Source organism: Ixodes scapularis, unplaced genomic scaffold, assembly GCF_016920785.2.
Source record: "Ixodes scapularis isolate PalLabHiFi unplaced genomic scaffold, ASM1692078v2 PGA_scaffold6__148_contigs__length_123643588, whole genome shotgun sequence".
NCBI lineage: Eukaryota > Metazoa > Arthropoda > Arachnida > Ixodida > Ixodidae > Ixodes > Ixodes scapularis.
The window spans coordinates 107,844,440-107,862,503 of record NW_024609881.1 but is presented as its reverse complement, the minus strand read 5'-3'; the positions used below and the strand labels follow the sequence as shown (position 1 = coordinate 107,862,503).

Here is an 18,064-nt window from a genome sequence, read left to right as displayed (position 1 = left end):
CCAGGGGGCACAGATAGTACCGCAGGTCACGCGGAGCGGTGTTCGCACTCATATTGATTGTGATAGTACCTAACTCCATAATACAGGAAATGCATTGGTGTACTCAGCTGACGAGACTCTTGGATAGGAGACGATTTCAGTAACTGTAGTCGTCATCTTTGATCCAAGCTCGTGCTTTATGTAGCATGTTTTCATGCTTAAGCACAGATGGCAACATGAAGTTGCCGGCCTTTCCAACCAGTGCAAATAAAGGAACGATTGCACACAAGCATACTGCCCATCCAATTGCACCTTTACTGTTGCAAGACAGCCATAGCTGATGTAAGACAAGGTATACAGACTGTTGCAAGGCAAAGCTGTAGACAGGTTGCACATGGTTGCACACAACTTAGCTGCCCACACGCAGCGTGTCCTGGCAACCTTTAATCAACGCAAAATTTCCGCCTTGGAACATCACTGGTTTGTTGCCTGTCGTGTGCGGTTGACGTGCACCACTCCCCCAAAAAAACTACAGGGTTGAAAACAAGATATTGTTCTATTTCCAATTGCTAAGGGCAGCCTGTGGCATTCCCAGTGGGGACAACCATTGCACTACACTCGCACATTAACAGAAACTTCAGAGTTGCCAAAAAAAACAAAAAAACAATAAAAACATGCATAGTCCAAAATTTTGCACGTCTTCAGCATCTAGGTAGGAAAATACTTTCCGGGCACAAAGCCGGACTGTACAAATTCACATTTCTCAACAAGCATACTCGACTAAAGAAGTCGGAGAGCCACAAGTAACCCAAAATCGCCTAAAGCAGTCGCAAAGTCGGTTCCTAAAATCATTGCAATTTACCTATACACAATGAGGATTTCGCAGCTTACCTACATACAACAGGCAAGGGCACGGGCGTGAAAGCGTGGCTCCACTAAACGCTTCGTCCGCACTAGCATTCAAGCGTAGAAAGCGCTTCTGCTAGCCGTGCACTCGCGCCTGTGCCCGCACTGAAGTTAACTCGCAAGATGGAGAAATACAGCTGACAAGACACTGAGGCGAAGGTCCTTCGGCGGCATAAAACTGACTGGCACAAAGGACAATTAATACCAACCTTAACGAGCCTATGAGAAAACACCGGTACATTGAGTGTAATAGAGACGACCAGTACAGGGACACCGTTGGCATGTCAGTGGTTGACTCCCAATGGTGAAGCGAAGAGTAAGAACAGGGAGTGCACACCAGAGCTGCCCTCGCCTAGCCAGGCACTTGGGAGGGGAGAAAAGGCCGGCAGGGAACAATTCGCCAAACAACTGGCCCCTTCCGATTTCCAACCTCTTACCTATTCTTTACATACATACATCCAGTATACACGCATATATTAAATTTATTATTACCACAACGGCTACCGGCAGGTAGCCATAAAATACTTTGACAGCCCGATGCGAGCTCTGCGGAAAGCTCGTAGAATATCCGGGCGACTATTGTCGTTCGTACACAAATAGTGCCTGTGCGTCTATAAGCAGTTTTATTGCTCGTGTACTTTTTAAAAATAGTCCTCCTTACTGCACTATCTAGAGGAAAAACAATCAGCCGAGTTTTTTGTGCACTTGAAGGTTTCTGCGAGCCACAAAGACCGCCTTACCGCCGGCAAAATGAAGCAAAAACAGGCGGGGGAATTAAGACGAAAGTGTCTCCTACAATCCCTGCCAAAAGGCTCCAATTTTAGCGAGTCTACAAGTAGCACCTGGGGCCCGAGTGTCGTCTCGGAACTCGGCCAAGATGGCTGAATGCAGTAAGGTGGCTTGTCATCCCCATTCAAGCGTGCAGCTTGCCGCGGCTAAATCGGGACACGAGAATCAGCAACGCCCCGTTGACCACAAAGATACTAAATGCTTCCGACCGCGTTGTTCAAGCAAGGAACTGTCGACGCCGGTCCGATATCACGGTCAATGCTGGCCCGATATTGCGGGCAACGCCGGTGGCCTAGACGTATCTCTGCGTGTCCAATGTCGAGCGCTCACTTCTCCCGAGACGGCCTCTGGGTGCTGAAGTTGCTTTGGTCACTCCCGCCACAGTCCGCACCTTCCCACTTCGGGCCACGACAAACGTGAACAGCGTCGGCTGTGCAACGGCGTCCCGCGGCATCTGCCGAGCTAGCCAATGAAACGGAAACTTTCTTGGAACGCGGAAAATTTCGAGACGAATTTGGCCCTTTGTACTCCACTACACTAGGTGATCCCAAAGGCAGAGATTGTCGCTCCAAACAAAGAAAAAAGCCTAGAGGTGCACCAAGGAGCTGAAAGCTCAGCCAAGAGGCGGGAGACCCTGTCATGGATCCCTGCATGGCCTGGACACTACCTCGAAAAAGGCCAACTAGGGCTGCTAACCCCTCAGACCAAATGTCCATGGGGTTCAGCAGGTATCTCATGGCTCCGTAGTCGTCCGAAGTGGGCTACAGAAGAACTGTTGCTTGCCTGCCACTGCGCCGGACTTCACTGTGGCGTGGAGTCTAGTTGGTCTATGTTCTTGGGAAGCTGGGGAGGGAATCACAAAACAACCATCGCAAGTCCCGCCATTTACGCCACTACCGTGCCGACCTGTCGCCGGCTTCCGGGCCGCAGCCGACCGCTGGGGCTCCCCGGCTGATACCCGTGTGAATAGTTTTTGTGGCCAGGGGTCTCTGCGGCTGCGGTTCTTCACCGGCTGTAGGGTGGCAGGCCGAACGCCTGCGGCTCAAAGTCGAGCAGGGAGGGCAGGCACAGGGTGGCCCGCTTGCGCGACGCCTCGTCTAGGCGGGGATCGGGCACCAGCACCACCTGCATGCCTGCGGCCAGGGCAGCCGCCACGCCGTTGGGGGAGTCCTCGAACACGAGCACCTGTGAACGGGTGGGGGAGGGGGGTGATTTGTTTGCAACCCTGCTTCGTACAAACTCACGAGCTTTTACACGCGTGTTGCAACTGACGGGGTAAGAACAACAGGGAGGAGCTTTTGTAGGCCCCACCCTTTGCTTGACAATAGGCTCAAAGCCTGTTTACTTACTGTGCCCGGAGCACCACTTGGTCCGATAAATAGCCTCCATGAAATTTACCACAATATGAAATTCAGAAATGTAATGAAGGCAAAATAATTAGATATGAGAACGCGGCATTCATGCGATTGTCGAATACGGAGCCTGTAGCATGCTGTGCCACCGATTGCTCGTTGCAAATGCAACAATGAACGCACCACTGATCTCCCTGATCTTTATAAAATGAATGAAGCATTGTGTTACCCGCTAGTCAGCTATGTGAAGAGCGAAATGTGGTGAAGCATGTTTCTGTCTTGTCTGTATTATTTATATCATTAATATTTATCAAAACCTAACAGATATTCATATATTTGTCACTATGTTTTTCTCTCATACTGTAGTGGTGTAGATTGTTTGTAGTGTGCCTTAGACTATTTTAGGTGACAACACGGGGCTCAACTCTACCAGTCGGGGGCATAAGCAACCGAAATCCAAGTGTGCTGGGCACAGCAAGTGGAGCTTCTAGCTTTGTTTTAATGCAATAGCACTTTTTAGCTGCCACCCCCTCAGAGTTTTTAAACTTCCTCGCCTTCTAATGCACAGTAGGTATGCGCAGTAGGCCATTTAAGCTCACATTCCTTCACATTCACACCTTCTTAAGGGGACACACCCCCTAGGGGGGTCAACTTTGGAACCCTTGTCTTAAAATTAATGAAATTTACAGGGTAGGCTGGTGGTCATGCTAGAGGGTGTACAAAAAAACAAAAAAATTCAGGTCTGTCGGTTAAATCAGAAGGAAATTAGAATAACTTCTATCAGCACACGCCTACATTCTTTAGTTAATCTATCGTCAGAAAACTATCACGATATTCAAGATTTTTATTTGCTAGGTATGTAGCAGAATGCCTAGTGGGTGCGGCTATGGAACGTTTTTTCTAGAAAGTAATTTATTTCTATAAATTTTCTCTTCTGCAAAATTGGTCAACTTTTTGGTCTTCTGCGTCTTTGGCAAAATGTCAACATTTTTTATAAAAGACATCCATAAAGTGACAAAAAAGTTCCATAGCCGCATTCCTTATTAAACTCCAGTCAGGATAAGGAAAGAATGAGCCTTCCCTGCATTGCCACTATCAAACGATAGATTGACTAAAATGGAATTTATGCCAAAAAGTGGAACGGAGAAAAATGCATTCAAAGTGCTCCAAACCCTACCTTTTCTTTAGCTTTGGTGGACAGAGAATAATTTATAAAAAAAGTAACTGTGCAGTGAAAATTAAACTTTTCGGGAATACTCTCTAGATGTTAGTGGATGCGAATATGTTTGTCATTTTTGAAAATCAACTTTTTTAGCAGAAAATATTTTCTCTGGGCAGTGTCTTCCCTTAAAAAAAAAAAAAACCTGACGACCTTGACGTTATCCTAGAGGTCGTCCTAAATGTAGCCTCTAGGTCATTGTCCTTGAGGTCATCCTAGACGTCATCTTGAGGTCATCCTTAAGATAACCCTAGAGGTTGCTCTTGACATTGTCCTAAAGGTTGTCCTTGAAATCGCCTTAGAGGTCGTCCTAGACTTAGAGGTTGTCCCAGACGAATGCCATCGCAATTTATAGACAACCAACAATAGTGGTTTCTGCAGCCAATTTTTACTTTTTATAGACCTTTCCCGTGGCAGTCTCGAACACAGTGATTTACAGTGCACGTCCCCGGTTTTGAGGGTGCGCGTCAGCGTTGCCCAAATACGCTGGGCTGTGGGTTTTCTCGTCAGTGGGCTGTGGCAGCCTGCGTAGGCGCAATTCCGGACGCTGGTGGCGGCTAAATTGATGCGTTTTATTTTTTCTTTGTGTTCTATGGCGAATAGAATTTCTTGAGGTTTCTAAGAAAGCATTGTACTATTTTTAGGAACAAAAACAAACAAATGACAGCTATTTTTGGTGAGTCCGTACAAATTCAACTGGAATGTTTGTTTCATTTTATGTTGATTTTGTAACGATGCCATACACTCAGGTTGTGTCAATCTTCAAAGGTCTTAACTGTCAAAACTATTCGACCATACAGGATAGCATGCGTATTCCCCGCTCACACATGAAATTCAATTAGTCTCACCAATCGAACAACATATTGTACAAACCCACTGTGCCGTGTTACCCAAAGAGGATTTATTTGAGAAAGGTTCAAATAACACAGTACGTCCAATCTACAGTCAAACCCGTTTATAACGAAGAGCTGAAAACACTACAATCAGTTCGATATAGCAAGTAGTTTGATATAGTGAAAACCATTTACAGCGAACTTCCACGATGCGTGCGTTGTAAGGCGAGAGCTTCTCTTTCTTTCTCATCTCTTCACTTCCGCCTTGTGACAAGGCACTAAAAAGTTTTTTTTTTTTTTTTGCATGCTTGCAGATTTTTTTTTTAGCTTTCTCCCCTTCTGAATCGCTTGTCTTCGCTCAATTTTAATAATAATAATAATAATCCTTTATTCCTTTAGTGCCCCAGAACAACCGTGAGGTTTTGATGTGGTGGCACATCAAAACCTTTGTTCGCGACCTGCAGTTTTTTTAATTTTCTTTCTTTCCTACTTGTTTGGGGGAAAGGACAGGCTAGAAGACGATTGTTTGCGTGTTTTTGGAAGTCTTCCAGGTGGAAAAAATTTGATACAGCCAATATGTTGTTTGCTATAAAAAGTACTTTTTACATGAATTTTTATTTAAATTTTCTGTGAATTCGATATCGACAATAATTCGCTGTACGTGGGTTTGTTCTAAACGGGTTTCACTGTACAGTGTCGGCGATATTGCTTCACGACGATCAGACAGAAACAGGCTTATTTTGGGACACAATCTGAAGAGAGGTACTTTTTTGGGCAGTTTGATACTTTAGACCCATGTTACAGATAAAAAAAACAGGAAGCGGGATGGCCAAAGAAACATGCTTCTCATTTAAGGCCGAAACGCACCTGGTGTCGCTGCAGCGCAGCGACACCAGGTGCATTCTAAGGCCCTTCCCGCATGCTTTTCAATGGGCGGAAGGCAAACAAAAAGAGTTCCAAATAAGGAATTAACGCAGAATGCTGCCTTTCTCCAGCGCCTCATAATTTGATGAGGCTTACACAAAAAGCGTGTTTTTTTGGCCATCCCACGTCCTGTTTTTTTTATCCGTAACATGGGTTCAAAGTATCAAACTGCCCTTTTTTGTACAGCACCAAAGCAAATGAATGAACGTGTCTATTCCGTCCTCACACCCTGGACCTGACCCTACTCGCTATTTTTGCGAAGACCGAGAACATAGCAGGGAAGGCTTTTCGGAGATTATCTCAAAGGAAATAATCCTCGAAGAATGTCGAACCGCTTGTGTCGCGGGCTGCTTGACATTCGCTCTCTTCATTCATTTCCCGCGAAGGCCGAGCATGCTACGAGCCCTGGTATTCCCTTGTTCTCACAGCGGAACATAACACAAAAACGGTAAGCATCTTGAACAAGTAAATAAAGTAAAAACTTTCAACAAAATCCAGCGAACTCCAAGTGCACAATGCAAGTGGGGAGTCGCACTAAACGGGTTTCCACAGCTCAGGAGGGTGGCAGAAATTTCTGGCCGATAGGGGTTGCTCAAGTCGCAAAATTGCGGCGGCCAGAAAGCGCTTTCTGCAAAGGTCTATCGGAGGCTATAGGGTTTGAAGAGCAAGACAATCAAGCTCGATAAAGAGTGGTGGTACGCATATCAGGCCACGCCCTGCCCTTCTCGCGCAGTCAGTGACTATAGAAGACAAATCACACAACGTTGTGCCACTGGCTGCTCGAGATGTCAAACAAACAACCCAAGTTTCGTTCAAGTTTGCTCGAGACGACAAATGTCACAAACTCTGAACTGAAGCAGCACTTGTCACTGGACAAGTCGGTACAAGACAGGACAATAAAACAGTGCAAAAATAGACAGCGGCAAGTAGAAGGCCAGTCAGAGCTGTGTATGTATGTATTCCTTGTCCCCGTCTTGTTTTAACTTTTTTATTTTCCTTGTAAAGGAGCACTGACATCTTGTCCGTTCTGACCACCTTCTCCCTGCCACAGTACTTTAAGAAAGATGTGGGTGTAGGAAATGAATTGCAAAACATTTCACTTGTATATTACCGACAGTGATTAGGAGCCTACCAGAAGAAATGCCTACTGTTTATACTACCATCAATAAAATAATAACTACTGGAGTTTTTATTGCGTGGCTGCTGGCCCAGCCACGCAAACGGCTGGGTCGCCACTGGCGAGTGCTCCACACAGAATGCTTCCTTTCACTGTCAATGCTAATTGGTAGCACTTGCTATCCCCATCCCCAGACAGATGGTAACGTAAACAAATGAGCACCAAAGGACACCCGGCCCAGTCATTGCGTGCTTATGTGTGCAAGACATGCGTGCATCCATTCAACCCAAGGATACTAAAGATTTCAGAAATTAATTTGTAGTGGAACACAGGAATCCAGACAAATGCCACCATGTATGGGATGCAAAACACACCAGTCGAAGATGCGTTTTAGGCACTGTAGTACAACGGCAACCCTGAGCAAAAAATCCTAAAAGGCCGGCAGACGTGAGTGTCAGCGAAAGCAGACGGAATAACAGGAATTGCAGATGAAGGCACTGTTTGAAGGAACAGAATCCCTCTAGTCCCCTATGCAGATTGAAATCTGCCAACTGCTCCCCCTTAAAATGCTGCCAAGACAATGCCTATTCTGACAGAAGAGTGGCCGGTGCTTGTGACAACCCCAGCACTCGAGCTTGCGCCAAGTGAGCCTGGGGAGGCCCACTTCCCAGAATTGCTATTATGCTAATTAGATATACAATTAACACCAGTTAGCTGATAACAACACCTCACCAGCATTATTAAAAATACTCATCATGCTCGTTTTCACCACAAGAAACATAGTAAAAAAAATTCCGGCTCCTCATAGAGCATTACTAATTCCCCCTTTTACACAAAGAATTAATATATATGCAGGTTTACTTTAGATATATGTCATCTTATCAAGACGTACATGTTTCAAACGCCAAAAACATTGCTCCTTCCTCCGACAACCAAATCTCATAAGAACTATTTCGCGTGGCGTATGAACAGTGCGAAAAAATGAAAGACGTTTACAACTGCCTGTAATGCCGAATTAGAGCGCAGCTCTTGAGGAGGAGGGGAGGGTACAGCATGCCTCTCCTCCTCATCCGTACCCTCTCTTCTTCCTTCCTCATCTACTTCTCCCAGGCTCCTCACCTCCGCCTCTTCCCTCCTCCCTCCCGTGCGGTGCATTATGGAAAACGTCCCATAATGCAACCCGCGCGTCACCGCGGAGCATTATGAGACGTTTCCCATAATGCACCGCGCAATGACGGCGACGGCGCTCAAGCCGGAAACGGGTGCCTAAAGGCTGCGCTTTAAAACTTTCCTTCCTTCTTGAAGTGAAAACAAATGTCACGATATACCACTTGATCAAAGGGTCTAGCCACGTGCATGCATCCATCTAACCTGAGAGGGTTCGGGGGCCGGTTCAAACTTGGAGGCTGCGACGAGGAAGATGTCCGGGAAGGGCTTGCCCCTCTGCACGTCCGGGTGGTTGCTGGCGCACACCACGTGATGGAACAAGCCGAAGAGCTCTCGATGGAGGCTCGTCTTGAGCATGTACGACTCCTGTTTGGAGCTGGTCGCTATAGCTATCGGGACGCCGTGCCGGTGCAAGTGTCGCACCAACTTCTCCGCTCCTGCAGAGTCGGCATTGTCAACCATCAGGGGACGGTGCATTTTCCCCCGTAGAGGTAGTGTAACGAATGTAGGGAAAACATTCTGCCGCCATTTCGTCCATTCACCTTTAAAGGGGCCATGAAATTATTTTCCAGCTCTTTACTAATGAAGACCCCGATTGATCGACAATGTTCATGAAGCCCACCAGGGCAGGAATCCGTCTTTGTTTTACTGCCTCCAGTTTTGCAGACAAAAAAAAGATGAAAACTCATGTCTGCTTTCCTCCCCGACCCGACCGGACTCGGCCACCAAAATGTGAAATAACGTGGCCGTGACGTAAAGTATGGCCTTCTACCGGAAATGAAAGTTGTTCCGGCCAAGCCAGGGAGCTGTGTCAGTCAAGTGTCGCGTTGCATCTAAACTATGCTTTTGCGTCGACGGTTTGACGCAAGGACGTTGAAATGACGTCACCTATCGAGGTTTCCATGAACGCTGATAGCTTTTTAGGACTCGCTGGTCCGCGGGGCTTGTGCGATCAACGCCACGGCTACGGATACGTTGCAGGTCAGTGAGCTTAAAATGTTTCGGTACGGTGAAAGTATGGGCCCTGTTCTTTTTGGAGGAGTGGCGATTACTCAGTACAGAATGGTAGGTTCATGTTGCGGCTGCGAACACAGAACGCTAGAAACAAAGTTATATAAATTCCTCGTGAAATTCCTCGTGGACAAACCTCTCGCGCTCTTGTTGACGCTGCGGCTTATGCAACCGGTTATTGAGCTCGACCACTCTCGTCGAGGGTATTCATTGACAATTTCATCGTTTGTGAGCACAGTTTGAGTGATACACTACTCGTATCCAATACGAAAGCTAAATTCAGCTGACGTGCTCGGAAATAAGGGGAAAAAATACTCGGACACTTTGGATGTTGCGGTTACTTTGCTGGTGGCTCAAGCTGCCGCCCATTACAGTTTTGACGCAACTCAATTATTAATCCATCCATACATGCACTCAGCTTCATTGTGAGCATTTGAGGAAGAGAGTGTAAGATATAGTCAGCTTTTAGTTGCCAAAAATCAGAATTTAGCCTTCCTAATGTCGCATGCTAGTTTTTTTTAAACTCTTATCCCATAAACAATATGCAGTCAGTAAAATTCTGTCTAAAATCATTTCATAGTCCTATTAAGGTTCTGCACATGTTGCCCAGCATTCGCCGTTAAGGGCGGACGCGCCTCCCGAGAGGTGGACACCGTCCAGCCCCAGAGGAACTCGCACGAGGCCGACCTGGCATCAACTGTGCAGTGGGGAACAGCCGGGCGTACAGGACATCGATCTCGTCCAGGTACTGCTCCGTGGTGAGAGGCAGCTGGAGCAGGTCGATGACCATGCGGGCAGAGTCCTTCCCCGTGGCACCCATCACGCGGACCTTCACGTCCCAGGTGTAGTCCTTGCCGAAGCGCTGGGCAATCGTCTGCGTCGCCTCCGTGTACAGCCTCTCCGTGTCTGGAGGAAGACACGCCGGGCTCGGTCACTGAGCCGTTGCAGCACAACATACCCTTAATAAAGCCGCGGTCGCCCTGCTTAGACATCATACAAAGGACAGCCTGCAGATAATGCCCGAGGCATGTTTGTTCCTTGTTTGTTGGTCATGTTGGTCACACGAAAACTGACTGCAGACGTGTTTGAGGCAAGCATATTTCGAAAGTGCTCCAAGCGTGTCCATAGAGAATTCTGTGGTGATGTCCGACGCGAACGCGGCGTCTTCCGTGCGACCGTACCTTGACACACGGTCAACGCAGTGGCCCCGAGCTCGACGCGTTCTCAGTCAACCTTTTTCCAAATAGGTGCTGTAACTTGGGTGTGGGACTGGGTTCGAGATCGACTGAGTAAAAAACAACGCGCTCGTAAAGTTTCTCCGACCCGTTCGACCAAGCCGATTTGGGAATGTTCGTACGTAAAATAGTTGGCTACGTCCTGTTTGCTCGTCGAGACAAACCGACCTAGATACGGCTCCCCTCAACGTCGCATTTCTTTTCCTATTGTGGGTTGTCTTTCTCACCCAAAGTTTATACAAAAAAAAAAACAAAAAAAACTTCCTTCTCGGCTTCGAGGGAGGGTACCAAATTCATTTATTCTCAAACCTATATTTCTGGAAAGGGTGGATTCGCCAAAATGGGCCTCTTCCGGGGTTGCCCATTTGCACGCGTAGTGGTAGCAGACAAGGCCATCTGCTATTTTTGGTGGCGCTCACGGGACGGAGTAGGTAGTGAGTAACGGCATGCCACCCGGCGTTTTAATTGCAACACTTCGCAAATTTGTCCCAGCCTCGTACGCAACATTACTAGAGGTGCAATAGTTTGCTAGATTTTTAAGGCCCTCAAACACGCTCTCTAATCTGCCAACAGATAGCACCAAACATTTTTATAAAAGGCCCGTTATGAATAATAAGTGTCCATACATAAAAAATCAGAAAGCCACTTCACTGTGAGCAATATCTACTATAGTTCGTTTCATTCAATCAGTGAAAACCACAGCCCCAGAGCCAATTAGAACGAGGCATGCGAAATTCTTTTGTTGAAATGCATCCATCTGGAGAGCTGTTGCATGCATTGCCCTTTGCCAAGTTATGCTGTGGAGCAGTGGTTCTCAACCATCGATGTTTCGCGGACCCCTTGTGGATCGGCGGAGATGATGGAGGACCCCGTTCGGGGGTGACGGGAGGGGGAAGGTATAGGGTAAATATAACAATAATTGAATAAATAGATTTAAGTAAGGGCTACTGTGAAGTAGACCTTTCTTATTGACATGCATACGAGGAAACTCGCCCAAAAACTGGAACATTTCTTCTCAACCTGGAAAAAAAAAAACTTTTATTGCCGGGCTTGACTAATGAACGCGGACCCCCATTTGAGAACCACTGCTATGGACTATAAAACGTAGTATGTGCAGTGTACACTTCAAAGCCTCTAATTACATATTTAGTAGATTAGGATCAGTCGTAGTCAATTGCAAAATACTTGACAAGGATTTTGTTGCTGATAAGCCACCGTCACACTTTTGCATTGGAGAGTGTGAGCTAAAGCAATGGCCACAAGGCAGCCTTCTCGCACACCACTGCTTCCTACTCCCTGAGAAAACTCCGAAACCTGAACAGTGGCTTGCACAATGCACCTGCCTAGATTAGTTTCGTTCGTGGTCCAGTAATGCGGTAATAGCACTACACAGTGGCATACCAACTTGTTTTAGTGGGGGGGGGGGGGGGGGGGGGGGGGCAAACCACACACCCCACCCTCGCCGGAGGGCGGCAGGGGCGGTCCCTTGGCATCCCTTGGGCGCCGCTGGCCAGTGTTTGCCCTGCCCAGTGGCGTCTGTTGCGGGGGAGGGGGGGGGGGAACACATGCCTTGCCCCCCCCCTCCCCCTTACACACACACACCGAGACCTTCCCGGGGGGGGGGGGGGGGGGAAGGAGCGCCCCCCTTACTCCCCCGGTTGGTACGCCCATGGCACTACAACACATAAATAGCAGCAGGTCCGTCGTTTTGAATGAACGTTAACTGTAAGGCCCCTCCACGTGATTACTGACGCGACACCACTACTTTTAAGTATCCAAAAGTTTTGAATTGTCTACCTTGAATATCGGAGCCTTTCGGTTCCATTTACATCAGGCAATAATTTTACCGACGAGTATTTTCCGGATTTTACAATGAAAAGAAGCTGAAAAGTTGCAGGTCAACGAGGGCATGTGTTGAGGTCCTGTGCCCGTAGTTCAAGAGACCCGTTTGGTATTAGGCCAGGGGACTGAACGTCACCCTGACAGGACTCGAGACGAAGGGTCCAGCCCCTCTACAGTCCCTTGACAGTCACTTGCAGTTTACAGACAGAAGGCCCGATCCTTTCCTTTCGGGGGGGCATTCGGCCCCAAACGTGAAAGCGGCTTGGAGACCACTTGAGGCCGAGAGTCGGTTCGCAGGGCCACTGAAGTAAGCTGGCCAACGAGTCCGGCTGACCCGCGGTTAGAGCGCAAGGCGCTCTACAAAGATCAAAGGCCAGTTTACCTAGGAGAAGGCCATCCATGTCGAAAAGCACATGGGTGACCGGCTTCAAGGTCGCCGCCATCGCTGCCTCTACGTCGACTGCTAGGTATAGATACACGCGGTTATTATACGGTTAAATCCATTGAATTGAGCGGCGTCTTACGCCACCTATCGAGGTGTGTTCCTTTTATCGTGATTTTTCGCGCTAGGATGGTGCTGGATGGTGGACTTTTCTTTCTGTACCAAGTTCATTAATCCCTGCAAGTCCGTACTCTTACCAGCCTTTTAGTGAATAGTCGTCTTGATCAAAACCAAGACCACTTTTCTTGTAAACATTATGCTGCTGACTTTCTTGTCAATCAAGAGAAACTAATATCTCAACCAGTCGTTTATAGTTATAATCAACAGTACAACTAAGAAACAACACATTAGTGTTGTCAGCTTTATCTCCATTCCCCTTAAATATTAATATTCTTGTATATTTCTTCTTTCGATGTCCCCTTCTGGATCTGACGTCACCCCCCATCACCCATACGCAGAGTGCAAGTTCATCTGCTTCTTTTGCAGTGGTTGTGGTGACGTCAGAACGCCGAGCTCCGATTGGTTCTGAATGGATAGTAGGTAGACCTCAAGGCAGCTTGCTCTGAAATCTACCCACTATCCTTCAGTCAGAGCCAATCAGAGCTCGGCCTCCTTCTGACGTCACTGCAACTCCTGCGCAAGAAGCAGACGACTTGCTCTCCGCATTGGAAAGCTGCTTTTGTATGAATTTTGAATGAAGGATTAATCTTCTAGAGGGAGAATAACGACGTCTGGGTAAATCTGGAACACAAAAAAGCGAGTCCTGGTGAGAGGCAAGTTCCTCCTTCCCCTCTTGTCAGGTGGTGGCCGGAGAGCTTACGAGATGACGGCAGGTGCAAGGCATGTATACCACCTCTCCATAGATGTTGTCTGCTATAATATTTTTCGATATGCCCAATTCCCTCATTTCCTTTCAAAACAAATCTCCAAAACATTTGTTCACCTACCAGTCACTTGCCCCTTAGGCCATAAATGGCCCATGCATTACTGCCTGGTCCCTTGCCAACTAGTACCAGTCAGAAAATTTCGGCACACACCTTTCCCGAACCTTGACCGATTCGGCCCATCACCAGTTCAAACTGTAAAAGAGATGACCATGCAAACGACTGTTGATCTGCTTTATTGGAAAGCACTCTCCCACGGAGAACCGAGCTGGCAGGGACAGACGCGACTTAACACACTGCATCTTGCCCGTCTTTTGGCTGTTTACGTGAGGCTAGACTAATCTCTCGGCAAGCAGAACCTTGAGGAGCTCACTGACAGCACCTCAAGAGTGGCCCACTAAGGTGAGTAGAGGTGCAGCGGTGCATTCCAAGATGCACCACTAGTCCCCAAAATATATCCTTCGAGCTATAAAATTCTTATCATACAAACAGTGCAGCCTGTCTACTGGACCAGGCACCGACAAAGTGTGTGTTCCATTTGCGGCATTCAAACCATTCAGACACCTTCCACTTTTGTCCCATCAGGGTTTCTACGGCCTCACAGAGCACACTAGACGTGTCAATCGGCTGTTTTAGGACTCAACTCCACAACTTGCCTAGCCCAAGGCTAAATTTAGTACAAGGTTCTAGAACAAAGCTGGAAGTTCTTGTGGTGACCACGGATGAACCGCTTAATATGCGCACTAAAAAAAAAAAAAATTAAAATATGAAAGATGGCGATCATAACTTGCTTTATCAAAATACTGGCACTTAAAATCATGCATTTATCAAAATAAAAAGAGAGGTTTGCTGTGCAGTTCTGCTGCATGAAGCATACTGAGCTGATGGTAATGAAACGAACAGCAACTGGATTGCAGTGGTTTGCACAGTACAAAGAAGGCACAGGTAATGTAAAAATTAAAATCGGTTTGAACTGGACTCTAATCAGCTCCTCTTAGTTGTGCCTATTTTCCCCAATGCTGCAAACCCAAATTGTCAAGAATAAAAGCAATGCGAAATTGGACGGATGAGCACCATTGCAATGACGTTATCTGGACCAGAGCAATGAACGCATCGTAGTGTAAAGCCGGCTTCAAGCTGAGCAACTTTTCCCAGCGTCTTGTCTAATGTGCAAAAAAAAACTTTTCGTTTTCATTTTATTTTTCTAGCATTGATAATACTATCTGATCTCCCTGATGCCTTTAGCCATAAAAGAATCCATAGCAAGCTAGAACTAAGCGAAACCTTGTCTTCACTTATCATCATTACCACCAGAGGGAGCCACTGGGAAGTATCACGCCACTGATTGACTGGTACTGCTTCAAACTTCTCAGAAAAGTTGTTTGCCAATTTGAATCAGGACCCAATCCCAGTAATTCGTGATGTGGCACAAGGATTTAGGCAACAGCTCGTTGGCAAGCACGGAATTGCTCAAAAAGTTATCCAGTCTGAAGCGGGCCTAAGGAATGTGTGGGACAGATGGATGCACAATTTGTAGAGGAGCATTGCAAAAACACCTAGAGTAATTAGCGCTCGCTACACAATAAATCAATCATTTATAATTCTTTAGGTGTGCTAGTCCATCCAACCTTGTTCTAGAAGCTCGGATTGCTCGTCCTCAGAGTGCAACAAGCGGTGCTCGGCCAATCGGTCAGGACAAAACGGCTCTTTCCAAGGGAACATACACACATGGACTATCATGCACACCGACAAAATAAATTACCCCCGGCCCCCGGCTCGGAAACTGCAATCATCTCTGGCGGTTATTGACATGCGGGCCCAGCCCTCCATTTGCTCTTACCAGAATACATTTTTGTAAAGTGACTGAGAACCGCTTGTTCACAACGAGCAACTTCCTGAATCCAACAATGTCCTGATCGGTTGAACTCAACTTGTCGTGACAACCTGCGAAACCTTGACTAGGAAAACAAGCAAATTCCACCTCCTTCTGCCTCACTACGATGCTTTAGCCATAAAAAAATGTTTGAGTGCACAGCAGGAAGGTTTCTGGCTCTCACATTTCGAGCGCGCCTGGAATGTCGTCAACTGCAATGTGACCCTTTCCTCGCACTGGCACCGGGTTTCATCAAAGAGCCTCGTCGGATGCGACGTCTAAAGGTTGTGTTTTCGTCACCGACTACGGAAGCTGTGTGTTGCTTATGGGGAGGGGCGTTTCCCAGGATGTCCCAGTTGACCGCGTCCCTAGGGTACCTCGAGCCCATGCCCCAGATAGAACGCGTCCAGGGCAATGAGGACGGCACGCAGCGCTTGCACGTACGTCGCACAGTCATCCATGAGCTGCCTACGGTACTCAGGATGGCAGGCGTCCTCGGGCGACGGTGCCAGGGCACGCACGAATGCATCCAGCTCGGGCAGAGCCCTGAGTGCAACGGCAAAGACGCTCCGCACCACCCAGCCGTGGTGGCACCGGAGCGTGTTCCCATACGCCACGCTGGCGCAGTCGGCAAGGTCCCCGTTGCCCGCCTGCACCTGTCCCAAGAAGGCGGCGATGAAGGCGAGGGCGCGCTTGAGCCACAGCAGGGCGTCGGTCGCCGAGCCGGCGGCCCCCGTCGTCCCGGCATCCACCTCCCGCTGGACGAGGGCCAGCAGACGATGCAGGCCCCCGGGGTCCGCCTGCCAGTGGGCATGCAGCTTGCCGATGTTCCCCTGGATATCCATCTTGACTGGCGCAAAGGCTGTAGAGCCGAGGACGTCGAAGACGGGCAGTACGGAGCGGCAGCAGCCCAGGAATTGCTCGGTTGGCGGGTCAGACGCCTCCAGGTCCGTGAAGCTGCGCTCCATGGTCGAGAAAAAGGTCCGCACTGACCGCGCCGGAGGCGCCGGTGGGGCCGGAGGCGCCAGTACTGCCGGTGGGGCTGGAGGCGCCAGTGCTGCCGGTGGGGCTGGAGGCGCCAGTGCTGCCGGTGGGACCGGTGGGGCCGGTGGCACCGGCGCTGCCAGCGGGTCGGTCCGGTAGTCCAGTGGCTGCTCGGGATGTGGCGTCACCACCGCGCCGGTGGCGCCGGTTGTCCGGCGCCGGCGTTCCGGCGCAGCGCGCGGGGGGCTCTCGTGCGGCAGCGCCGAGTCCCTGACCTGCTGGTGAGGCAGCTCGAAGGTGAAGTTGGCGTCGGCCAGCCGCATGCAGTCCTCCAGGGTGGCGATGAAGGTGTCGCACGTGGCGCTGAGCAGGTCGTTTGCTGCCTGCGCGTCCGGCGCGTTCTTGATGGTGTGCACCTGCTGCATAAGCAGGTCACAGTACAACCGCAGCTCGGACTTCTTCGCGCGGACGCTGGACTCGACACCCGCGGCGGCCGGTTCCGCCCGCTGGGCCGCCTTGGAGCTTCCCAGGGCCACGAGCCACTGCTGGCGTTCCTGCGCCGACGGGGCGCGGAGGTAGAAGTGCTGTTCGGACGGGATGACCAGGTCCATGCGTCTCGAGTCAGTCTGGTGTACCACGATCTCGCAGGCGGACACCTTGACGGAGCCCTTGCAACCCTGGTTCACCTCCTCCTGCGACTTGTAGTAGGTGAGGATGCCCTTGTCCAAGATGAACCAGCGCTGCTGCCAGCCGTTCCAGTAGTTGGTCCACTTCCAGAGGACCCCCTCCATGGTGCCACTCAAGCTCCGGTCGCCATGGTGTTGGAGTACACGGGACGACGCCGACGACGTTCGGGCCGCTCGGGAGCCGACAACGACGTCGGCCGTCTTGGCGACAACGTCCAGTTACGCACGCAGCCGGTTCGCACCGTGTCGGCTCTAACCGGATAAACTTGTAACGCTTGAATCCTAACCGCCCACCTCCGTGTCATCGAATGAAACACCTGTCCCAGATGGGTCTTGGAGATCTCGACATCTTCTCGGTTGGGCTGTGCGATCGGAACACAGAATAGAAGAAAAAGGCGTTGGTGCTACTGATATCTTATGCTGTCCAAGTTCAAAAAAGAAAAGGGTGCATAAACCTGTAAATTGAATCAAGTCCTCAGGTGCTCACCTGCTCACCACTCGACAGCCTGATTGCTCCTGTGGATTGCTCGTCTTGGAGAAACGATTTGTCCAGAGCCGTATATCGTTTGTCGTTTCGAGTAATTGAAATCAGGCAAACACTAGCGCCATCTATTTAATATGGTTTTTAATCTATTCGCCACGCCAGCTTGAGTTCAAAGTTAAATGCTTGGAAACTTAAAACGTGATCTTAAATTGTTACAAATACAAATTTATTAAAATAAAACGGTCTTAATTAAAACTGGATTGCCTCACGTGATCCTTTCTGACCAACCGTGGGCATGCAAGCCGTCGGCGGCTAGCATGGAGGGCCAGCGCTTGCT

At 48.9% G+C, this 18,064-nt stretch overlaps 2 protein-coding genes across 3 annotated transcripts; both read right to left on the bottom strand.

The window, feature by feature from the left end:
* Positions 1-271: 271 nt before the first annotated feature.
* Positions 272-12,830, bottom strand: LOC8050880 (pseudouridine-5'-phosphatase). The gene is made up of 4 exons (XM_029987412.4): positions 12,757-12,830; positions 9,985-10,203; positions 8,491-8,723; positions 272-2,859 (listed from the first exon to the last, which is right to left on the bottom strand). The coding sequence occupies exons 1-4, from the start codon at positions 12,815-12,817 to the stop codon at positions 2,680-2,682; spliced, it is 693 nt and encodes a 230-aa protein (XP_029843272.2). The 5' UTR covers positions 12,818-12,830; the 3' UTR covers positions 272-2,679.
* A 1,090-nt stretch (positions 12,831-13,920) lies between these two features.
* Positions 13,921-17,841, bottom strand: LOC8050881 (pleckstrin homology domain-containing family A member 8). Of its 2 annotated transcripts, none has more exons than XM_042294451.1 (2): positions 17,731-17,841; positions 13,921-17,605 (listed from the first exon to the last, which is right to left on the bottom strand). In XM_042294451.1, exon 2 carries the CDS (start codon positions 17,346-17,348, stop codon positions 15,942-15,944), a length of 1,407 nt encoding a protein of 468 aa, XP_042150385.1. In that variant the 5' UTR covers positions 17,349-17,605; positions 17,731-17,841; the 3' UTR covers positions 13,921-15,941. The 2 variants fall into 2 exon arrangements, with proteins under 2 accessions (XP_042150385.1, XP_029843270.3); XM_029987410.4 differs by having other exon boundaries at positions 17,699-17,761.
* Between the last annotated feature and the right edge of the window lie 223 nt (positions 17,842-18,064).

Coding starts and splice junctions, on each gene's coding strand:
- LOC8050881 (XM_042294451.1), bottom strand. CDS start 17,348: ATGGAGGGGGTCCTCTGGAAGTGGACCAACTACTGGAACGGCTGGCAG.
- LOC8050880 (XM_029987412.4), bottom strand. CDS start 12,817: ATGGCGGCGACCTTGAAGCCGGTCACCCATGTGCTTTTCGACATGGAT. Junction 10,204..12,756: donor CATGGATGGCCTTCTCCTAG/GTAAACTGGCCT, acceptor GTCTTCCTCCAG/ACACGGAGAGGCTGTACACG. Junction 2,860..8,490: donor CGGCCCCCGAACCCTCTCAG/GTTAGATGGATG, acceptor ACCCGTTCACAG/GTGCTCGTGTTCGAGGACTC.